Genomic DNA, 16103 nt, shown 5'->3' with positions numbered 1-16103 from the left:
TCGAACGAGGACGATAATCTTGTCAACATATGTTGTGTTATACGAGGGGGATAGCCTTGAACCCGGAGCACTGTTTCGTTCAAACCATTATCTCTCTCTCGTCGTTTTTAACAACGATATTACACTGTAGAACAGCTCATAACTGTCTTCTACGTACGCAGATATACCAACACTTCACAAGGAAAGGGGCAGAGGGAACGAAATTAGGAAAACGTCCCTTATTAGATGATTCAGCGAACCTCACAATCTCGTGTGACTTAACTAGCTCGCTAGTACAAACATCAACAGCATCATCTCCATTCGTTTCAAAGCATTTACTGTAAATAGTCCCTTACACAAAGGCAGACTCTCCTCTCAACATAAAACACAACTTTGCATCTTTCATTCCACACCACTGCAGATGCAGTGCACAATATGCATGTGTGATAGGAGGTGGGGTGAGTGGCACCACCGAGCGTAGCCTGGAGGGATACAGCAAAATATGACGCTCATGGTCGCTCCTGACTCTCTAAGCGTGACGCTTTCCAAATTTGGGCTGCGGTCACCACCCATTATCAATGGTCATATGTCTGATGTGGAGGTGCATGGTTGCATCTGCACGCCACTACTATCCATGACTAAGACGACGGGCATTCACATGCATCTATGTCAAAATGGTATGTATGTCAAAATGCAGATAAGATATCGTCTTACGCATTAGAAAATTCGTCAGAATTATACCGCCTTCCACTGAAGCACAAAAAATGGTTCAAATGGCTCTGAGGGCTATGTGACTTAACTTCTGGGGTCATCAGTCGCCTAGAACTTAGAACTACTTAAACCTAACTAACCTAAGGACATCACACACATCAATGCCCGAGGCAGGATTCGAACCTGCGACCGTAGCGGTCCCGCAGTTCCAGACTGAAGCGCCTAGAATCGCACGGCCACTCCGGCCGGCAATGCACACAGCACGTCGATGCCGTCTTGGCGTATCTGTAATTTTTGTCAGCCACGATACTAGAAAAAATAGTAAACATTTTAGGACGTCTAAATCCAGTAATTATGGATCCATCATCTTCATGTTCATTACATGCTCATATTCGACCTACAGAAAGAGAGCTTTAGTCGCTCCTACAAATGTCCCCATGCAAATGCGATGGCATTGCGTCACATCTTTGGAGGCAACCATTTCTCATTTCCAAAAGAAAACGCTTATCGTATTCATATCTACTCCATTCTGGCGGTCTACCGTTACAACTGCCCGATTTTTTGTCCTATTCATTGTCGAGGATGTATTGAGTTCGCCTCGTATTTTTCAGTTTTTGTTGTATTTAGGAGAATGTACAAGTAAATGATAGACTGCAGATTTAGTTTATTTCGAAAAGAAACGTATTTAACCATTGTGGAGAATGTTGCCTCAATTCATTAAGACGAGGTTACACTATCCAAAAATGATAGGTTGAAACTCTTTCTTCGGAGACGGCCCCCGACATATGTCAACATTTGCTTGAAGGTAAACAGTGATTTTTTTTAAATCCAAACACTTTCAAAGGCTACTCTATGCGAATATGACAAGAAAAGTTAAAATAGAATGCTTTAATAGTTTTGTGTTCTCTTGACATTTTGCTTCTTTTTTCACTATCCTACAATCTCATAGCTTGCAGTTATTTACTGTTTTTCGGCACTTTTCTTAAGCTTGTTCTTTCATGTAACTAGGTAACGAACCGAGAACTACACAAGACCGACACTGAAAAAAACTATTTAAATGGAAGTTACTTATTTTTGTGACTCGTTGTGTTTTTAATCCAAACATGATAACTTTAAATCCGTATCACCCACCATTTTATTACAATTAACAATCAACATAAAAAATATAATTATAGATCTAATTAAATATGAAAATAAATAAATAAATAAATAACCGGCCGCTGTGCCCGAGCGGCTCTAGGCGCTTCAGTCTGGCACCGCGTGACCGCTACGGTCGCAGGTTCGAATCCTGCCTCGGGCATGGATGTGTGTGATGTCCTTAGGTTAGTTAGGTTTAAGTAGTTCTAAGTTCTAGGGGACTGATGACCTCAGATGTTAAGTCCCATAGTGCTCAGAGCCATTTTTGAAATAAATAAATAAATAAATCTTTGGAGACCATACAGTCTACGCGAGCGGAATAGTGGGCGCCAAGCTAGTTAAATATACTGTAATTTTTATCTCTTTAGAACTTTATGCTATCTAATCTCTGTTAAATCCTGCAATTTTTCCGCATGCATGGAAACGTAATTAAATTGATGTACTTTCCTCGTGACGATATCAGACTTAATAAAAATAGCATGTGTTGCGTGAATTAATACACGAGTGCGTTCGAGCACCCATCGCATAATCTTGGATTCAATAAATGACATTTGGACGTTATCGAAAACGGCCTCGCCTCAGTCCAACAGCGAATGGAGTCCCTCTGCCCCCTACCACCTCCCCCCCCCCTCTCCCCTGTCGCCGGAAGTGCTGTGCAGTCCACTGACATGTGTACATACTTGTCATTTGGCGTCTATACGTATCTTATCTGCAATAGAGATAGTCACTAAGTCTCGCTCTCGGACAGACAGCACCATTCAGTAATCAGACCACGTTGAAAGCGATAATCAACTTGGCTGTCGGTATGTCTAGGACACCAGTCTCATTCTTTCTCATCTCGGTGGCGTTGTTGATCCCAACCAGTGAGTAAAAAACAAATTTCTCATCGGCTCTTGCACATATATATGATTAGCAAATAATAGAGAAACCTACATTTCAAAACTTTGTAAGGTGCCACACCCGTCACTTGTTATTCGTCCGCACAGTAACGTAGTTGGGAGGAAGATTCGCTTTCAACGCTGCATGAATAACGAGGTCATTCGACACTGGCGACGAACTTGAAACGAACAAAGCAGGGGAAGGGAATTGATCGAGGTCTGTAGAAAGGATCCACTCCGCCATTAGCTTTTAGCGACTATGTCTACGCTTGCATCTATACTCCGCATTCTGTCTTTTGATGTGCTGTGGAGACAAGTTTGTGTACCTTCCTTTCCTGTTCCAGTTGCGAATAGAGTGCGGGGGGGGGGGGGGGGGCAGTTGCTGGGAAGTCTTATGTGTGAGATCGAATCACTCTGATTTTCTGGTCACGGCCTTTCCGCAAGATATACGTAAGAGGTAGGGTCAAATTTTAAGAGGAAACCACTCCATGATGCACCACAACTCTTTTGTAGCGTCTGTCACTGTGCTGAATGAACATCTCCATAAAACATTCGCTCTCCTCTATCAGCCTCATCTGATAAGAGTCCCAGACTAACGAACAATATGTAGGCGCATATCGGTGGAAGGAAGAAACAAGGAGTGAGTTTCCGAAGGTCAATGGTGTTTATGGCATTCGACACCCCTCGTATTGCCTACCATGAAATCACAATATTGGATGCTAATAGCTGCAGGGGGCGGGACTGGAGTATCCAAAGGTGAGCTTAGCATGAGGCTACGAAGTGTAGGTGAACTGCTTAGTCGGCGAGTAACTAGCAACAGTGCTGCAGTGCTAGTGGTGGAATGGAATGAGCGTACGGCATTGTGGGCCGGCAGTCCCCCATTCGGGGAAGTTCGGCCGCCTAGGGCAAGTACTTATTGCATTCGACGCCACATTGGGTGACTTGCACGTCGGAGATGGGGATGAAATGATGATGAGGACAACACAGCACTCAGTCCCTGAGCGGAATAAATCTCCTGCCCCAGCGGGGAGTCGAACCCAGGCCCCATGGCGTGGCATTCCGCCGCCGCGCTGACGACTCAACTAACGAGGGCGGGCAGTGCTAGCAGTGTTGATACAAAACATAGCAATGACAAAGATAAACAAAGCAAACATAGCATTATGTCTGCAACAACTGTAGCCGAAGTTGGCATCTCGTCAGAAAGGAACCCAAGGAATTGCGTAGAGTGAGAAAGAAATGGCAGATGGAATATTGGCGTTTCTGCAAGATGCGTCAGTGGAATGTACGGTGTCGTACACGGTCGACTGTGCGGGCAACGGAGATGAGAAGTACAGTGATAACGATAAGTGACAGTGATACTGAAACAGGAAGGTAACATTTTATAAGAGTCTTGTAAAATCCTGGATTGGACAAACAGGTCACTGAGATAGGTGCTAAACTGCAGAGACCACACAGAAAATCATGGCCAGTAGATGCGCAGATGGCAGGGCATGTGTGGGGAGGGTGGTAGTGGTGGGGGTTGCAGAAAGACGCTATAGGGGAAATGCTGAATGCTGGAGAGGAAGTGTCGTTCTAAACTAAAACCTACATTCACATTTTTCGTAAATATTAAGTGGGAGCCCTCCAAGCCCTCACTTACATGGTGACCATTCAAACATAAGATGACGCAGTGCATCAGATTTGCAAAAGATGAAGCGATAGGTTCTGTGTTTGTATCGAAAAGTTATGGGCTTGCTTTGTTGGCATTTCTGATCAGTAGTAACCCTGCACAAACAATAGTTCTCGAAGCCTTTGCATTTGTGTATCTTCAAGTTACAACGAGGGAGATATCTGACCAATTAAACATTCAAGTTGGAAATAGTGCTGCCAGCTCTAATTTATCAAATAATTTCTGTCAAGCTGACTCCGGACTGCTATTTGTGATGAGTGAGATTTAAATTTCTGAGGAGATGATCACAGCCGCAACAATTCACTCCATGAGCAGGGTTTTGAACTGTGTTCCTTTGTTTGAGTCCAATGTCTTACTCTGCTCGACCTTGAGCGGTTTTGTGAGAACGATAGGACTCAGAAGGATATTTAAAGAGAGGTAAATAGATGGTGGGTCAAAAAGGACTTTACAACATTGGAATGATGCAAAAATTTATTGAGATAATTTACAGAATCGGCTGATGTGTTATTTTGTAGCAAACAACCTCAAGTTTTAAATGAGTATCAAGAGTCATTTTGGTTCGACGTGACTACCATTTGTGATGCGGCAAACATCCCCCCCCCCCCCCCCCCCCCCCACTCATTGGAGTAAATTTGGTGTGACTTGTGATGCCCGTTCATCACAGTTCTTGTCCCATGAGAATATTGTAGTCCTGCTTGGAGGTTCTTTAGCGTATTCGCTACGAAATTTCAGACGAACAGTTGTTGGAGAGTTCGTTTCATGAAACCAAAATAGAAGGTGAGCACACAACGCAAAAGTGGTCATTTTAACTGTGCAGTACAATGGCGCTTCTGGTAGTAGAATGAGGTACTGATGCGTTATATGAATCAAACTTAACGTCGTTTACTACAAAATGACACGTCTGCCGATACTGTAAGATATCTCAAAAAATGTCTATATGATTCCAAAGTTGTAAAGTTCTTTTTGACTCAGTCTGTACTATCATCAACCACGATTGTTTAGTGTTACACTTTTCTGTTATCATGAAAGTTATGGTACTTATGAACCACGACTACTAAAAAATGAAAACGCACAGCCGAAGAATTTTAACTACCGACATTTCTGTCAGATCCTCGTCACTGTGAAATATTAATGCGATTGTCTCGTAAATAATAAAACAATAAAAGTACAAGATGCCATTGCATTTGACATTGCGTCATGACTTTAGTTGTTAATAGTGGTAATGCATCGATAGTTACTTATTTGAAGGAGCAACAATATATAAATATTGTCTTTTTGTTTTTGAGGTGTCTCTTCTGCATCCACAGATTTACAAGTAATATGCGAGCTATTCTGTATTCTGCAGCTTTCTGAAGTTTCCTTTTATTTGAAACACTCCAATAGTCAGTTTTTTGGTTGCTACATTATTTCAAGTGTTCTTTTATACACTTGCGTTAGATTTTTACCTCACTGCACTTCAGCGACTCACAAAATTTTCTTGTTTGCATGTTTTTGTACATCCACATTCACTATGTGTACTTTATTTTGCAAAAGACGGAGCAACTCACATATTATTTGCAAAAAACAAAAAAAAAACAAGTTGCCAAATAACTGAAGCTATTACAATTTTAGATATTCTGTGTATTCTGAGGGGATGTCATGGATCTGGGTTCGAAAAATCGATTTTGAAATTTTTTTCTTAATCTGCAGAGTTTAATTTATACTGTGTATCAATTTTATTTTGGCAGCCACATTAGAAATTCCATTAATTATGCACTCGCAGGCACACCCAGCTTTTCAGACATTTGGAAAATGATGACTTTTCTTTTTCAATACTGCCATATACACTCCTGGAAATTGAAATAAGAACACCGTGAATTCATTGTCCCAGGAAGGGGAAACTTTATTGACACATTCCTGGGGTCAGATACATCACATGATCACACTGACAGAACCACAGGCACATAGACACAGGCAACAGAGCATGCACAATGTCGGCACTAGTACAGTGTATATCCACCTTTCTCAGCAATGCAGGCTGCTATTCTCCCATGGAGACGATCGTAGAGATGCTGGATGTAGTCCTGTGGAACTGCTTGCCATGCCATTTCCACCTGGCGCCTTAGTTGGACCAGCGTTCGTGCTGGACGTGCAGACCGCGTGAGACGACGCTTCATCTAGTCCCAAACATGCTCAATGGGGGACAGATCCGGAGATCTTGCTGGCCAGGGTAGTTGACTTACACCTTCTAGAGCACGTTGGGTGGCACGGGATACATGCGGACGTGCATTGTCCTGTTGGAACAGCAAGTTCCCTTGCCTGTCTAGGAATGGTAGAACGATGGGTTCGATGACGGTTTGGATGTACCGTGCACTATTCAGTGTCCCCTCGACGATCACCAGAGGTGTACGGCCAGTGTAGGAGATCGCTCCCCACACCATGATGCCGGGTGTTGGCCCTGTATGCCTCGGTCGTATGCAGTCCTGATTGTGGCGCTCACCTGCACGGCGCCAAACACGCATACGACCATCATTGGCACCAAGGCAAAAGCGACTCTCATCGCTGAAGACGACACGTCTCCATTCGTCCCTCCATTCACGCCTGCCGCGACACCACTGGAGGCGGGCTGCACGATGTTGGTGCGTGAGCGGAAGACGGCCTAACGGTGTGCGGGACCGTAGCCCAGCTTCATGGAGACGGTTGCGAATGGTCCTCGCCGATACCCCAGGAGCAACAGTGTCCCTAATTTGCTGGGAAGTGGCGATGCGGTCCCCTACGGCACTGCGTAGGATCCTACGGTCTTGGCGTGCATCCGTGCGTCGCTGCGGTCCGGTCCCAGGTCGACGGGCACGTGCACTTTCTGCCGACCACTGGCGACAACATCGATGTACTGTGGAGACCTCACGCCCCACGTGTTGAGCAATTTGGCGGTACGTCCACCCGGCCTCCCGCATGCCCACTATACGCCCTCGCTCAAAGTCCGTCAACTGCACATACGGTTCACGTCCACGCTGTCGCGGCATGCTACCAGTGTTAAAAGACTGCGATGGAGCTCCGTATGCCACGGCAAACTGGCTGACACTGACGGCGGCGGTGCACAAATGCTGCGCAGCTAGCGTCATTCGACGGCCAACACCGCGGTTTCTGGTGTGTCCGCTGTGCCGTGCGTGTGATCATTGCTTGTACAGCCCTCTCGCAGTGTCCGGAGCAAGTATGGTGGGTCTGACACACCGGTGTCAATGTGTTCTTTTTTCCATTTCCAGGAGTATATAATGAACCATACAATACCTCAATAGAAAAGTTGGAATGTGATGGCCATTTCCAAGAGAGGTTTGATGCTGGGCTTCATCACTTACTAACAGAGAAGAAATGTCAAGCTCTTGAGAATGTAAACAGCTAGGAAGGAAAGGCAGGCTTATTCTAAAGAAACGGACTCTTTTCAGTTGTTTAATAGAAGAACCATTAGCAAAAATTCCAACAATTTAGAGTCAGTAATGCGTGCTGATGGGCAATTTATTTTCATAAACAATGTGCCAGTCAAACGCCAACGCATAGTCCGTGCCAGAAAGACGACCGTTGGAAGTACAACTCAAGAAATGAAACACATTTACACACTCACTATCAGAACCTGTTATGAACTCAATTAATCCTACATTTAGGTTTCTTGCAAACCTGCACTTACTGAGAAAGTGTTTTCATAGGAAAATACAGTATGCAAACTAAGTCCTAAGGAGTATCACTTGGGATAGATGTCAGAAAGTACATTTTGTGGATTTAATTCGCTAGAAAAGGTGTCTATGATGTAATTTATATTTCATCGAGAGAAATTCTGGCAGAACTGAAGTGGTGAAGGGAGTAGGTTTAGATCCAGGTTGATTTAAAGCAAAAGCATTTTACACCTCGATCAGAACTGGCTCAAAAAAGTTGACAGAGCAATGCCTTATTTATAAATGTAGACCAGACAGATTAGAAGGAAAGAGAAGAGAAACCTGCAGGATGAAGAGTATCACCTTAGAGTATTTTAAAATACAAAATCATATTACATGTTGAAATACAGTATGTAAACTGAATATTTAAACTGCATTTTCTCAGTTTTACATTTTTTGCATTATTAGAAGCCTCTTATCAAAATGTGTATGAGCTTATACTATGAAATTTTTAGGAGCTGTTCAAAACATGTAACTGTCTCATTGGAACTAAAAAAGTGATACCCTTCAATTAAACTCTGATTTATAGCATGTTAGGAAAGAATACTTAATTTTGATTCAGCTGAGTTTAAAACTTCGTAAATAAAGAATTTTAAACATTAGTTAATGATTGTAGTTCAGTAATCCTGTACTCATCTTGGGACTCTACAATAAAATTTTTAAGTTGATTACATGACTATAATTCCAGTTTTCGCTTTTTATAGGAAGATAATTCTTGTTGTTGTCGTCGATATCTCCAGCTCAAAATTTGATGCATCTCTCTACTCTACTGTATCCTGCGCAAGCCTCACCATCTCCAAATAACTACTGCAACCGATATTCTTCTGAATCTGCTTACTGTACTAATCTTTGGGCCTCCATCTACGATCCCCCCCCCCCACTCCCCTCCGCCACAGTTCCCTCCAGTATTTAAACGGTGATCACTTGAAGTTTTATAATGTGTCCTGTCAGCCAGTACACTCTTTCGGTCACGTTGTGCCACGAATTTCTTGCCTCTCCTATTCTAGCCAGTACCTCCTCATTAGCTACGTGATCTACCCACTTAATCTTCAGTGTTCTTCTGTAGCATCACATTTCTAAAGCTTTTGTTCTCTTCTTGTGTAAATTGTTTATCGTCCATGTTTCAGTTCTATACATGGCTACACTCCAGACAATTACCTTCAGAAAAGACTCCTAACACTTAAGTCTATATTCGATGTCAACAAATTTCTCTTCTTCAGAAACCCTTTTCTTGCCATTGCCAGTCTACATTTTATATCCTGTCTACTTCAACCCTCATCAGTTATTTTGCTGCCCAAATAGCAGAACTCATCTGCTACATTTTGTGTCTCTTTTCCTAATCTAATTCCCTCAGCATCAACTAATTTAATTCGATTACATACCATTATCATTGTTTCACTTTTGTTTATATTCATATAATATATTCCTTTCAAGACACTGTCCATTCCGTTCTACTGCTCTTGCGACTCTTTTACTGTCTCTGACAGAATTAAAATGTCATTGGAATAGCTCAAAGTTTTTATTTCTTATTTATTTATTTATTTATTTACACTCCAAGTTCCGTAAGATCAAATTGAGGAGCAAATTTCCAGGGTCATGGAACGTGTCAGTTCATGAAATTACAACGTAAAAGTAATAGCAGGTAAATATAAAATGTTTATGACTCCCAAAAAAGTGAAGCCACAAGTTTTAGTATACTCAATCAATAATACAACGTAAGAATTAGCTTAATTTTTGAAGTAACTCATCGACAGAATAGAAGTGAGCAATGAAGAAACCTTTCAGTTTCGATTTGAAAGCGCATGGATTACCGCTAATATTTTTGAATTATTGTGGTAGCTTATTGAAAATGGACGCAGCAGTATACTGTACACATTTCTGCACAAGTGTTAAGGAAGTCCAATCCGAATGCAGGTTTGATTTCTGCCGAGCATTAACTGAGTGAAAGCTGCTTATTCTTGGGGATACGCTAATATTGTTAACAAGAAATTACGGTAAAGAATATATATATTGAGAGGCCAATGTCAAAATACCCAGACTCAACAAGAGTTTCGCGAACTTACACCACTTATTGCCCGAACCGCCCGTTTCTGGGCCAAAAATATCCTTTCAGAATGGGAAGAGTTACCCCAAAATATAACACCATACGACATAAGTGAATGAAAATAAGCAAAGCAGTCTAATTGTCGTGTCGTACGCTCACTCACTTCAGATACCATTCGAATAGTAAAAATGGCAGCATTAAGTCTTTGAGCCAGATCCTGAATGTGAGCTTTCCACGACAGTTTACTATTTATCTGAATATCTAGAAATCTGAATTGTTCAGTCTTACTAATCCTATGCCCATTCTGTGTAATTAAAACGTCAGGTATTGTTGAATTGTATGTTAGAAACTGTAAAAACTGAGTCTTATAGTGATTTAGCGTTAGTTTATTTTCTACAAGCCATGAAATTATGCCATGACTGCACTATCTGAAATCAAGCCAACGTTGCACACAACATCCTTTACTACCAAGCTAGTGTCATCAGCAAACAGAAATATTTTAGAGTTACCCGTAATACTATTTAGTATTTTAGTAGTACTTTAAAGGGCATATCATTTATATAAATAAGGAATAGGAGTGGCCCCGACACTGATCTCTGGGGCACCCCCCATTTGACCGTACCCCACTGAGACCCCACATCACAGTCATTCTCAACACTGTGAATGATGACCTTTTGCTGTCTGTTGCTAAAGTAAGAGGCGAACCAATTGTGAGCTACTCCCCATATTCTGTAATGGTCCAAATTCTGGTGCAATAATTTGTGATCAACACAATTAAAAGCCTTAGTTAAATAAAAAAAAATATCCCTAACGTTCGAAACATTTTGTTTAACCCATCCAGTACCTCACAGAGAAAACAGAATATAGCATTTTCAGTTGTTAAACGAACTGTACATCTGACAACAAATTGTGTGATATAAAATGATCAATTATCCTTACATAAACAGCCTTTTCAACAAGTTTAGCAAATACTGATGGCATATAAATAGGTCTAAAACTATCTACATCAGTGCTTTTTTTCTAAAAAGATGTTTGAGGGTACTCCGACATTGGATGTAATGCAGCAAAAGTTACTTGTAACTGAAGCATGGGATACCACCCGTCTGCTCTTAGCCATCACGTCATCATCATCATCATGGTAGCCGGACCGTAGAGACATCTATCGGTAGCTCGGCGTTTGAGCGTACGCATATCCGTTTAGCCCTACCATCGTTCACTATTAGCGGACGAGGGCTCTACATGCTTGTCGAACTGGCTGCCAGCGATTAAATTGTCGAGAATGGTTGCCGCAGCTTCGAAATGCTTGAAACAGTCAGTGACGTATCTTTTCTCACCAAAAACGGCACTGGTATCGTTTCTATTGCAATTAGTAACACGAAAAAACTAAATAAAAAATTGACGTCCGTGAAATAAATCTTTGGCAATCTTCCAAATTCTCAGCATTGTAAAAAAATTACTTTGTCGACGAAAAAGTTTAGGGTTACGCATCCCCCAGCGTTCCCCCAGAAAAACAGCACTGATCTACATTATCCCTTTCTCGCTTTTTATATAGTGGCTTTACTACTGAGAGCTTTAATAGTTCAGGAAACTGACCATTCTCGCAGGAAAAATTACAAATATGGCTAAATACAGGGCTAACATGTGCAGCACAGTATTTTAATATTCTGCTAGGCACTCCATGACATCCATGAGAGTCCGTAGTCTTCAGTGATTTAATTATTGACTCAAAATCCCCCTTGTCTGTATCACAGAGGAGTATTTCAGACATCGATCTTCGGAAGGCATTTTCCAAGAGATTTGTATGATTCCCTGTAGAGACTAAATTTTTACTTAATTAACCAGCAATGCCCAGAAAATGATTGCTAAATACTGTACATATATCTGATTAATCAGTAACAGAATTATTTTTACTACGAACTGACTTTATATCGTCTACCTTGTGCTGCTGACCAGACACTTCCTACACCACTTAGCATATGGTTTTAATTTTATCCTGTGTATTCTATTTGCGTACCACATACTCTCTGTCTTCCTAATAATATTTTTAAGCACCTTACAGTACTGTTTGTAATGGGCTACTGTAGCTTGAGTGCGACTACTTCTAACATTTTGATATAATTCCCGCGTTGAACTAGATGATATCCTTATTCCACTAGTCAGCCATCCAGGCTACTTTTTACTGCTAGTACCCCGTTAAGAACATTCTAATGGAAAGTAACTCTCAAAGAGCATGAGAAATATGCTAATGAAAGGATTATATTTGTCATCTATTTTATTGCCACTATAAACATCCTGCAACTCTTGTTCCTTGACAAGGTTTAAAAAACTCTCTATTGCAGTTGGATTAACTTTCCTTCATAGTTTGTAATTGTATGTGGCATTTGTTTGCACACAAAAGCCTTTTAGTGTTAAAATTTGTGCATCATGGTGTGAAAGCCATTCACCCTTTTACTAACGGCATGCCCATGTAGTAATGAAGAACCTGCACCGTAGTTGGAAAAAACAGATCTACATCAGATAATATGAATTTAGGAGATCTACCAACATCCTGTTTATTGCACCATCATATACAAAATTAATATTGAAGTCACTACATGTTACTAATTTCTGGTACTTACTATGAAGTGAATCAAGAACCCTTTCTAGCTTGGGCAGAAATGCTCTGACGTCAGGGTTAGGGGACCGATAAACAACAATTAGAAGCTTAGTTTTAGGAAATTCAACTGACCCTGTACAACATTCAAATATATGTTCAGTGTAGCCCCGTTATACATCTATGGAGTAAAATGGAATACTGTTTGTTACGTACGTAGCCACTCCCCTACTCCGCAAGGAACTCCCTGAAAAACAGTCAGCTAACCCGTATCCTGGTAAAGGAAGTCTCTGACTTGTGAAATTATTTAAGTGGTGCTTCGATATATCAATAATTGCAGAGTCAACATCTCTAAGCAGTTCATTAACTGAGCGATTCTAGGCGCTTCAGTCTGGAACCGCGCGACCGCTACGGTCGCAGGTTCGAATCCTGTCTCGAGCATGGATGTGTGTGATGTCCTTAGGTTAGTTAGGTTTAAGTAGTTCTAAGTTCTAGGGGACTGATGACCTCAGATGTTAAGTCCCACAGTGCTCAGAGCCATTTGAACCATTTTGAAGTTCCCCAACTTTACCTCTAATACCTCTTATATTTTGATGAAATATGCTAATTCCTACTCTACTTGGAAACATGACGTCCTCTTAAGGTGATCTATTAGTTTGAGGGGCTTCTTTTAAGCAGGTATACCTATAAGCTGACTTCAATCTAAAAGAGGTGCCGCTCTAACACCAACTATTACAGGAATTTTTACATGAATGATCCCACTAATACCCACTACACTGTCATATATAAGCTATGCTAGCCTCTCTTTCCCATACCTTCTGCCTGAACTTCAATTCCTACTCCAAATATTTCTGTAGTTTCCTTTACTGCTTGCTCACTGTACAGATTGAATAACATTGGGAATAAGCTACAACTCAGTCTCACTCCCTTCTCAATTACTGCTATCCTTTCGTGCCCTTGACTCTTATAACTGCGATCTGGTTTCTGTACATGTTGTTAATAGCTTTACACTCCCTGTTTTTACCTTTTCTACCTCCGGAATTTCAAAGAGAGTATTTCAGTCAACATTGCCGAAAACTCTCTCTAAGTCCTCAAATGCTATGAATGTATGTTTGCCTTTTCTTAGCCTATCTTTTAAGATAAGTCGTAGAATCAATATTGCCTCGCGTATTCCTACATTTCTCCGGAATCCGAACTGATCTTCCACGAGGTCTGCTTCTACCAGTTTTTCCATTTGTCTGTAAAGAATTCGTGTTAGTACTTTGCAACCATGGCTTATTAAACCGACAGTTTGGTAATTTTCATATCTGTCAGCAACCGCCTTTTTTCTACCTGGAATTATTGCGTTCGTTTTGAGGTCTGAGGGTTTTTCACCTGACTCACACAGCTTGCACATCAGGTGGAATAGTTTTGTCATGGCTGGATCTCCCAAGGCTATCAGTAGTTCTAACGGAATATTATCTACTCCTGGGGCCTTGTTTCAACTTAGGTCTTTCAGTGCTGTGTCAATTTCTTCTCGCGGTATCACACTTTATCTCCCATCTCATCTTCATCTACGTCCTCTTCCATTTTAATAATGTTGCCTTCAAGTTCATCTCCCTTGTACAGACCTTCTATGTACTCATTCCACCTTTTTTGAGATTTCCCTTCTTTCCTTAGGACTGGTCTTTCATCTGAGCTCTGGATACTCATACAGCTGCTTCTCTTTTCTCCAAAGGCCTAATTAATTTCTTTGTAGGCGGTATTTATCTTTCCCCTAGTGAAATGTGCGTCTAAATCCTTAAATTTGTCCTCAAGGCATTCTTACTTTGCCATTATCCACTTGCTGTCTATCTCATTTTTTAGACGTTTGTATTCCTTTTCGCGTTTACTTCATTTTTATATTTCCTCCTTTCATCAGATAAATTCAATATGTTCTGTATTATCCAAGGATGTCTACTGGGCCTTGTCTTTTTGCCTATTTGGTCCTCTGCTGCATTCACTACTTCATCTCTTAATGTTAAAGCTACCCACTCTCCTTCCAATGTATTTCTTTCCCATGTCCTACTCACCTGTTGACTAATTCTGCCTCTGAAACTCTCAACAACCTCTTATTCTTTCAACTTACCAAAGTCCCAACTTCTTACTTTCCTACCTTCTTACAATTTCTTCAGTTTCAATCTACTGCTCATAACCAATAAATTGTGGTCAGAGTCCACATCTGTCCATGGAAATATATTACTATTTAACCTCTGGTTCCGAAATCTTTGTCTTACCTAAAACCTTCTGGTTTCTCCAGATCTCTTCCATGTATACAACCTTCTTTCACGATTCTTAAACCAAGTGTTAGCGATGATTAAATTATGCCCTGCGCAAAATTCTACCAGGCTGCCTCCTCTTTCATTCCTTCTTCCCAGCCCATATTTACCTACTATTTTTCCTTCTCGTTCTTTTCCTACTATAGAATTCCAGTCTTTCGTCACAATTAAATTTTGGCCTCCATTAACTGTCTCAATAATTTCTATTATCTCATGATTCATTTCCTCAGTCTCATCATTATCTGCAGAGCTAGTTGGCACATAAACATGTACCACTTTGATAGGCGTGGTCTTCGTGTCTATCTGGGCTACGATAATACGTTCACTGTGCATTCTTATTTTCTTATTCATTACTAGCTTGGGATCCAGGCTTCGCTGAGGGAGATGACGTGAGATTGTGTAGTAGTTGGAATAAAAGGATAAGCTTCGAAGTATAATAGTTAAAAAATTATTGAAAACATATTCTAGCTATTACAACTTTATAGTCATCAGAAATTATTCGGTCTAGTGCTGTTTTGAGTATGTGAATTAGTTGATTGTATTCGAGTAAGATCCTCAGCACGTCTCGGACTACTTCTCGTCTCATTCCACTGATATATGTGCATCGTTGATCAATTTTTGTTTCTTCATTTCCAATGAAATATTCTTGAACAAATTTATGGTCTTCGTTGGGTAGTGGTAGTAATGGTCCAATGTTGTGATAGATTTGTCCTTGGATGAGAAAAACATAATCGATTTAGTCTCTGTTAGTGCTGATCGAAGTGATACCGAAAGAAGTCATTTGGAAGTAGGCGTTGTACGCTTCTATGTTTTGAAGAAAGTGTTTTGATTCTAGAGTTTTCCCGGTCATGTAACGTAATAATTCCTGTGGTGGTGCTTTCAGTGACGGTAATCGAATTTTTCCATTCGTCCAACAGAATCCTGGTGTTTCTCTACTGAATTTTTTCGCATTCCAAAATTTTCCCATTACAATGTGATTGTGTTTATTATATTCTTTCGTCTGGTTGCAGTAGAATGCTTCATTTGTTACGTTCTACTCTTTACTTGTCTTCGTCAGCTTGTCTCGTAGGGTGACATTGTCATGGCTGACTTCAGTTCGCAGACTGTCA

General features: G+C 41.0%; 1 protein-coding gene across 2 annotated transcripts in view; it reads left to right on the top strand.

Moving 5' to 3' along the window:
- The first annotated feature begins 2589 nt into the window (after positions 1-2589).
- The window catches only part of LOC126356030 (chymotrypsin-1-like), a 141485-nt gene continuing 127971 nt past the window's right edge, over positions 2590-16103 (top strand). The window contains exon 1 of one of the 2 annotated variants that reach the window (XM_050006684.1): positions 2590-2690. In XM_050006684.1, the coding sequence (XP_049862641.1) occupies positions 2633-2690 (58 nt within the window). In that variant the 5' untranslated portion in view covers positions 2590-2632. The remainder of the gene's footprint in view (positions 2691-16103) is intronic. The other variant, XM_050006685.1, reaches the window with a different exon arrangement.

This window comes from Schistocerca gregaria, chromosome 3 (assembly GCF_023897955.1).
Source record: "Schistocerca gregaria isolate iqSchGreg1 chromosome 3, iqSchGreg1.2, whole genome shotgun sequence".
Taxonomy (NCBI): Eukaryota; Metazoa; Arthropoda; class Insecta; order Orthoptera; family Acrididae; genus Schistocerca; species Schistocerca gregaria.
The sequence above is the reverse complement of the archived record's forward strand: the minus strand, read 5'-3'. Positions and strand labels throughout refer to the sequence as shown.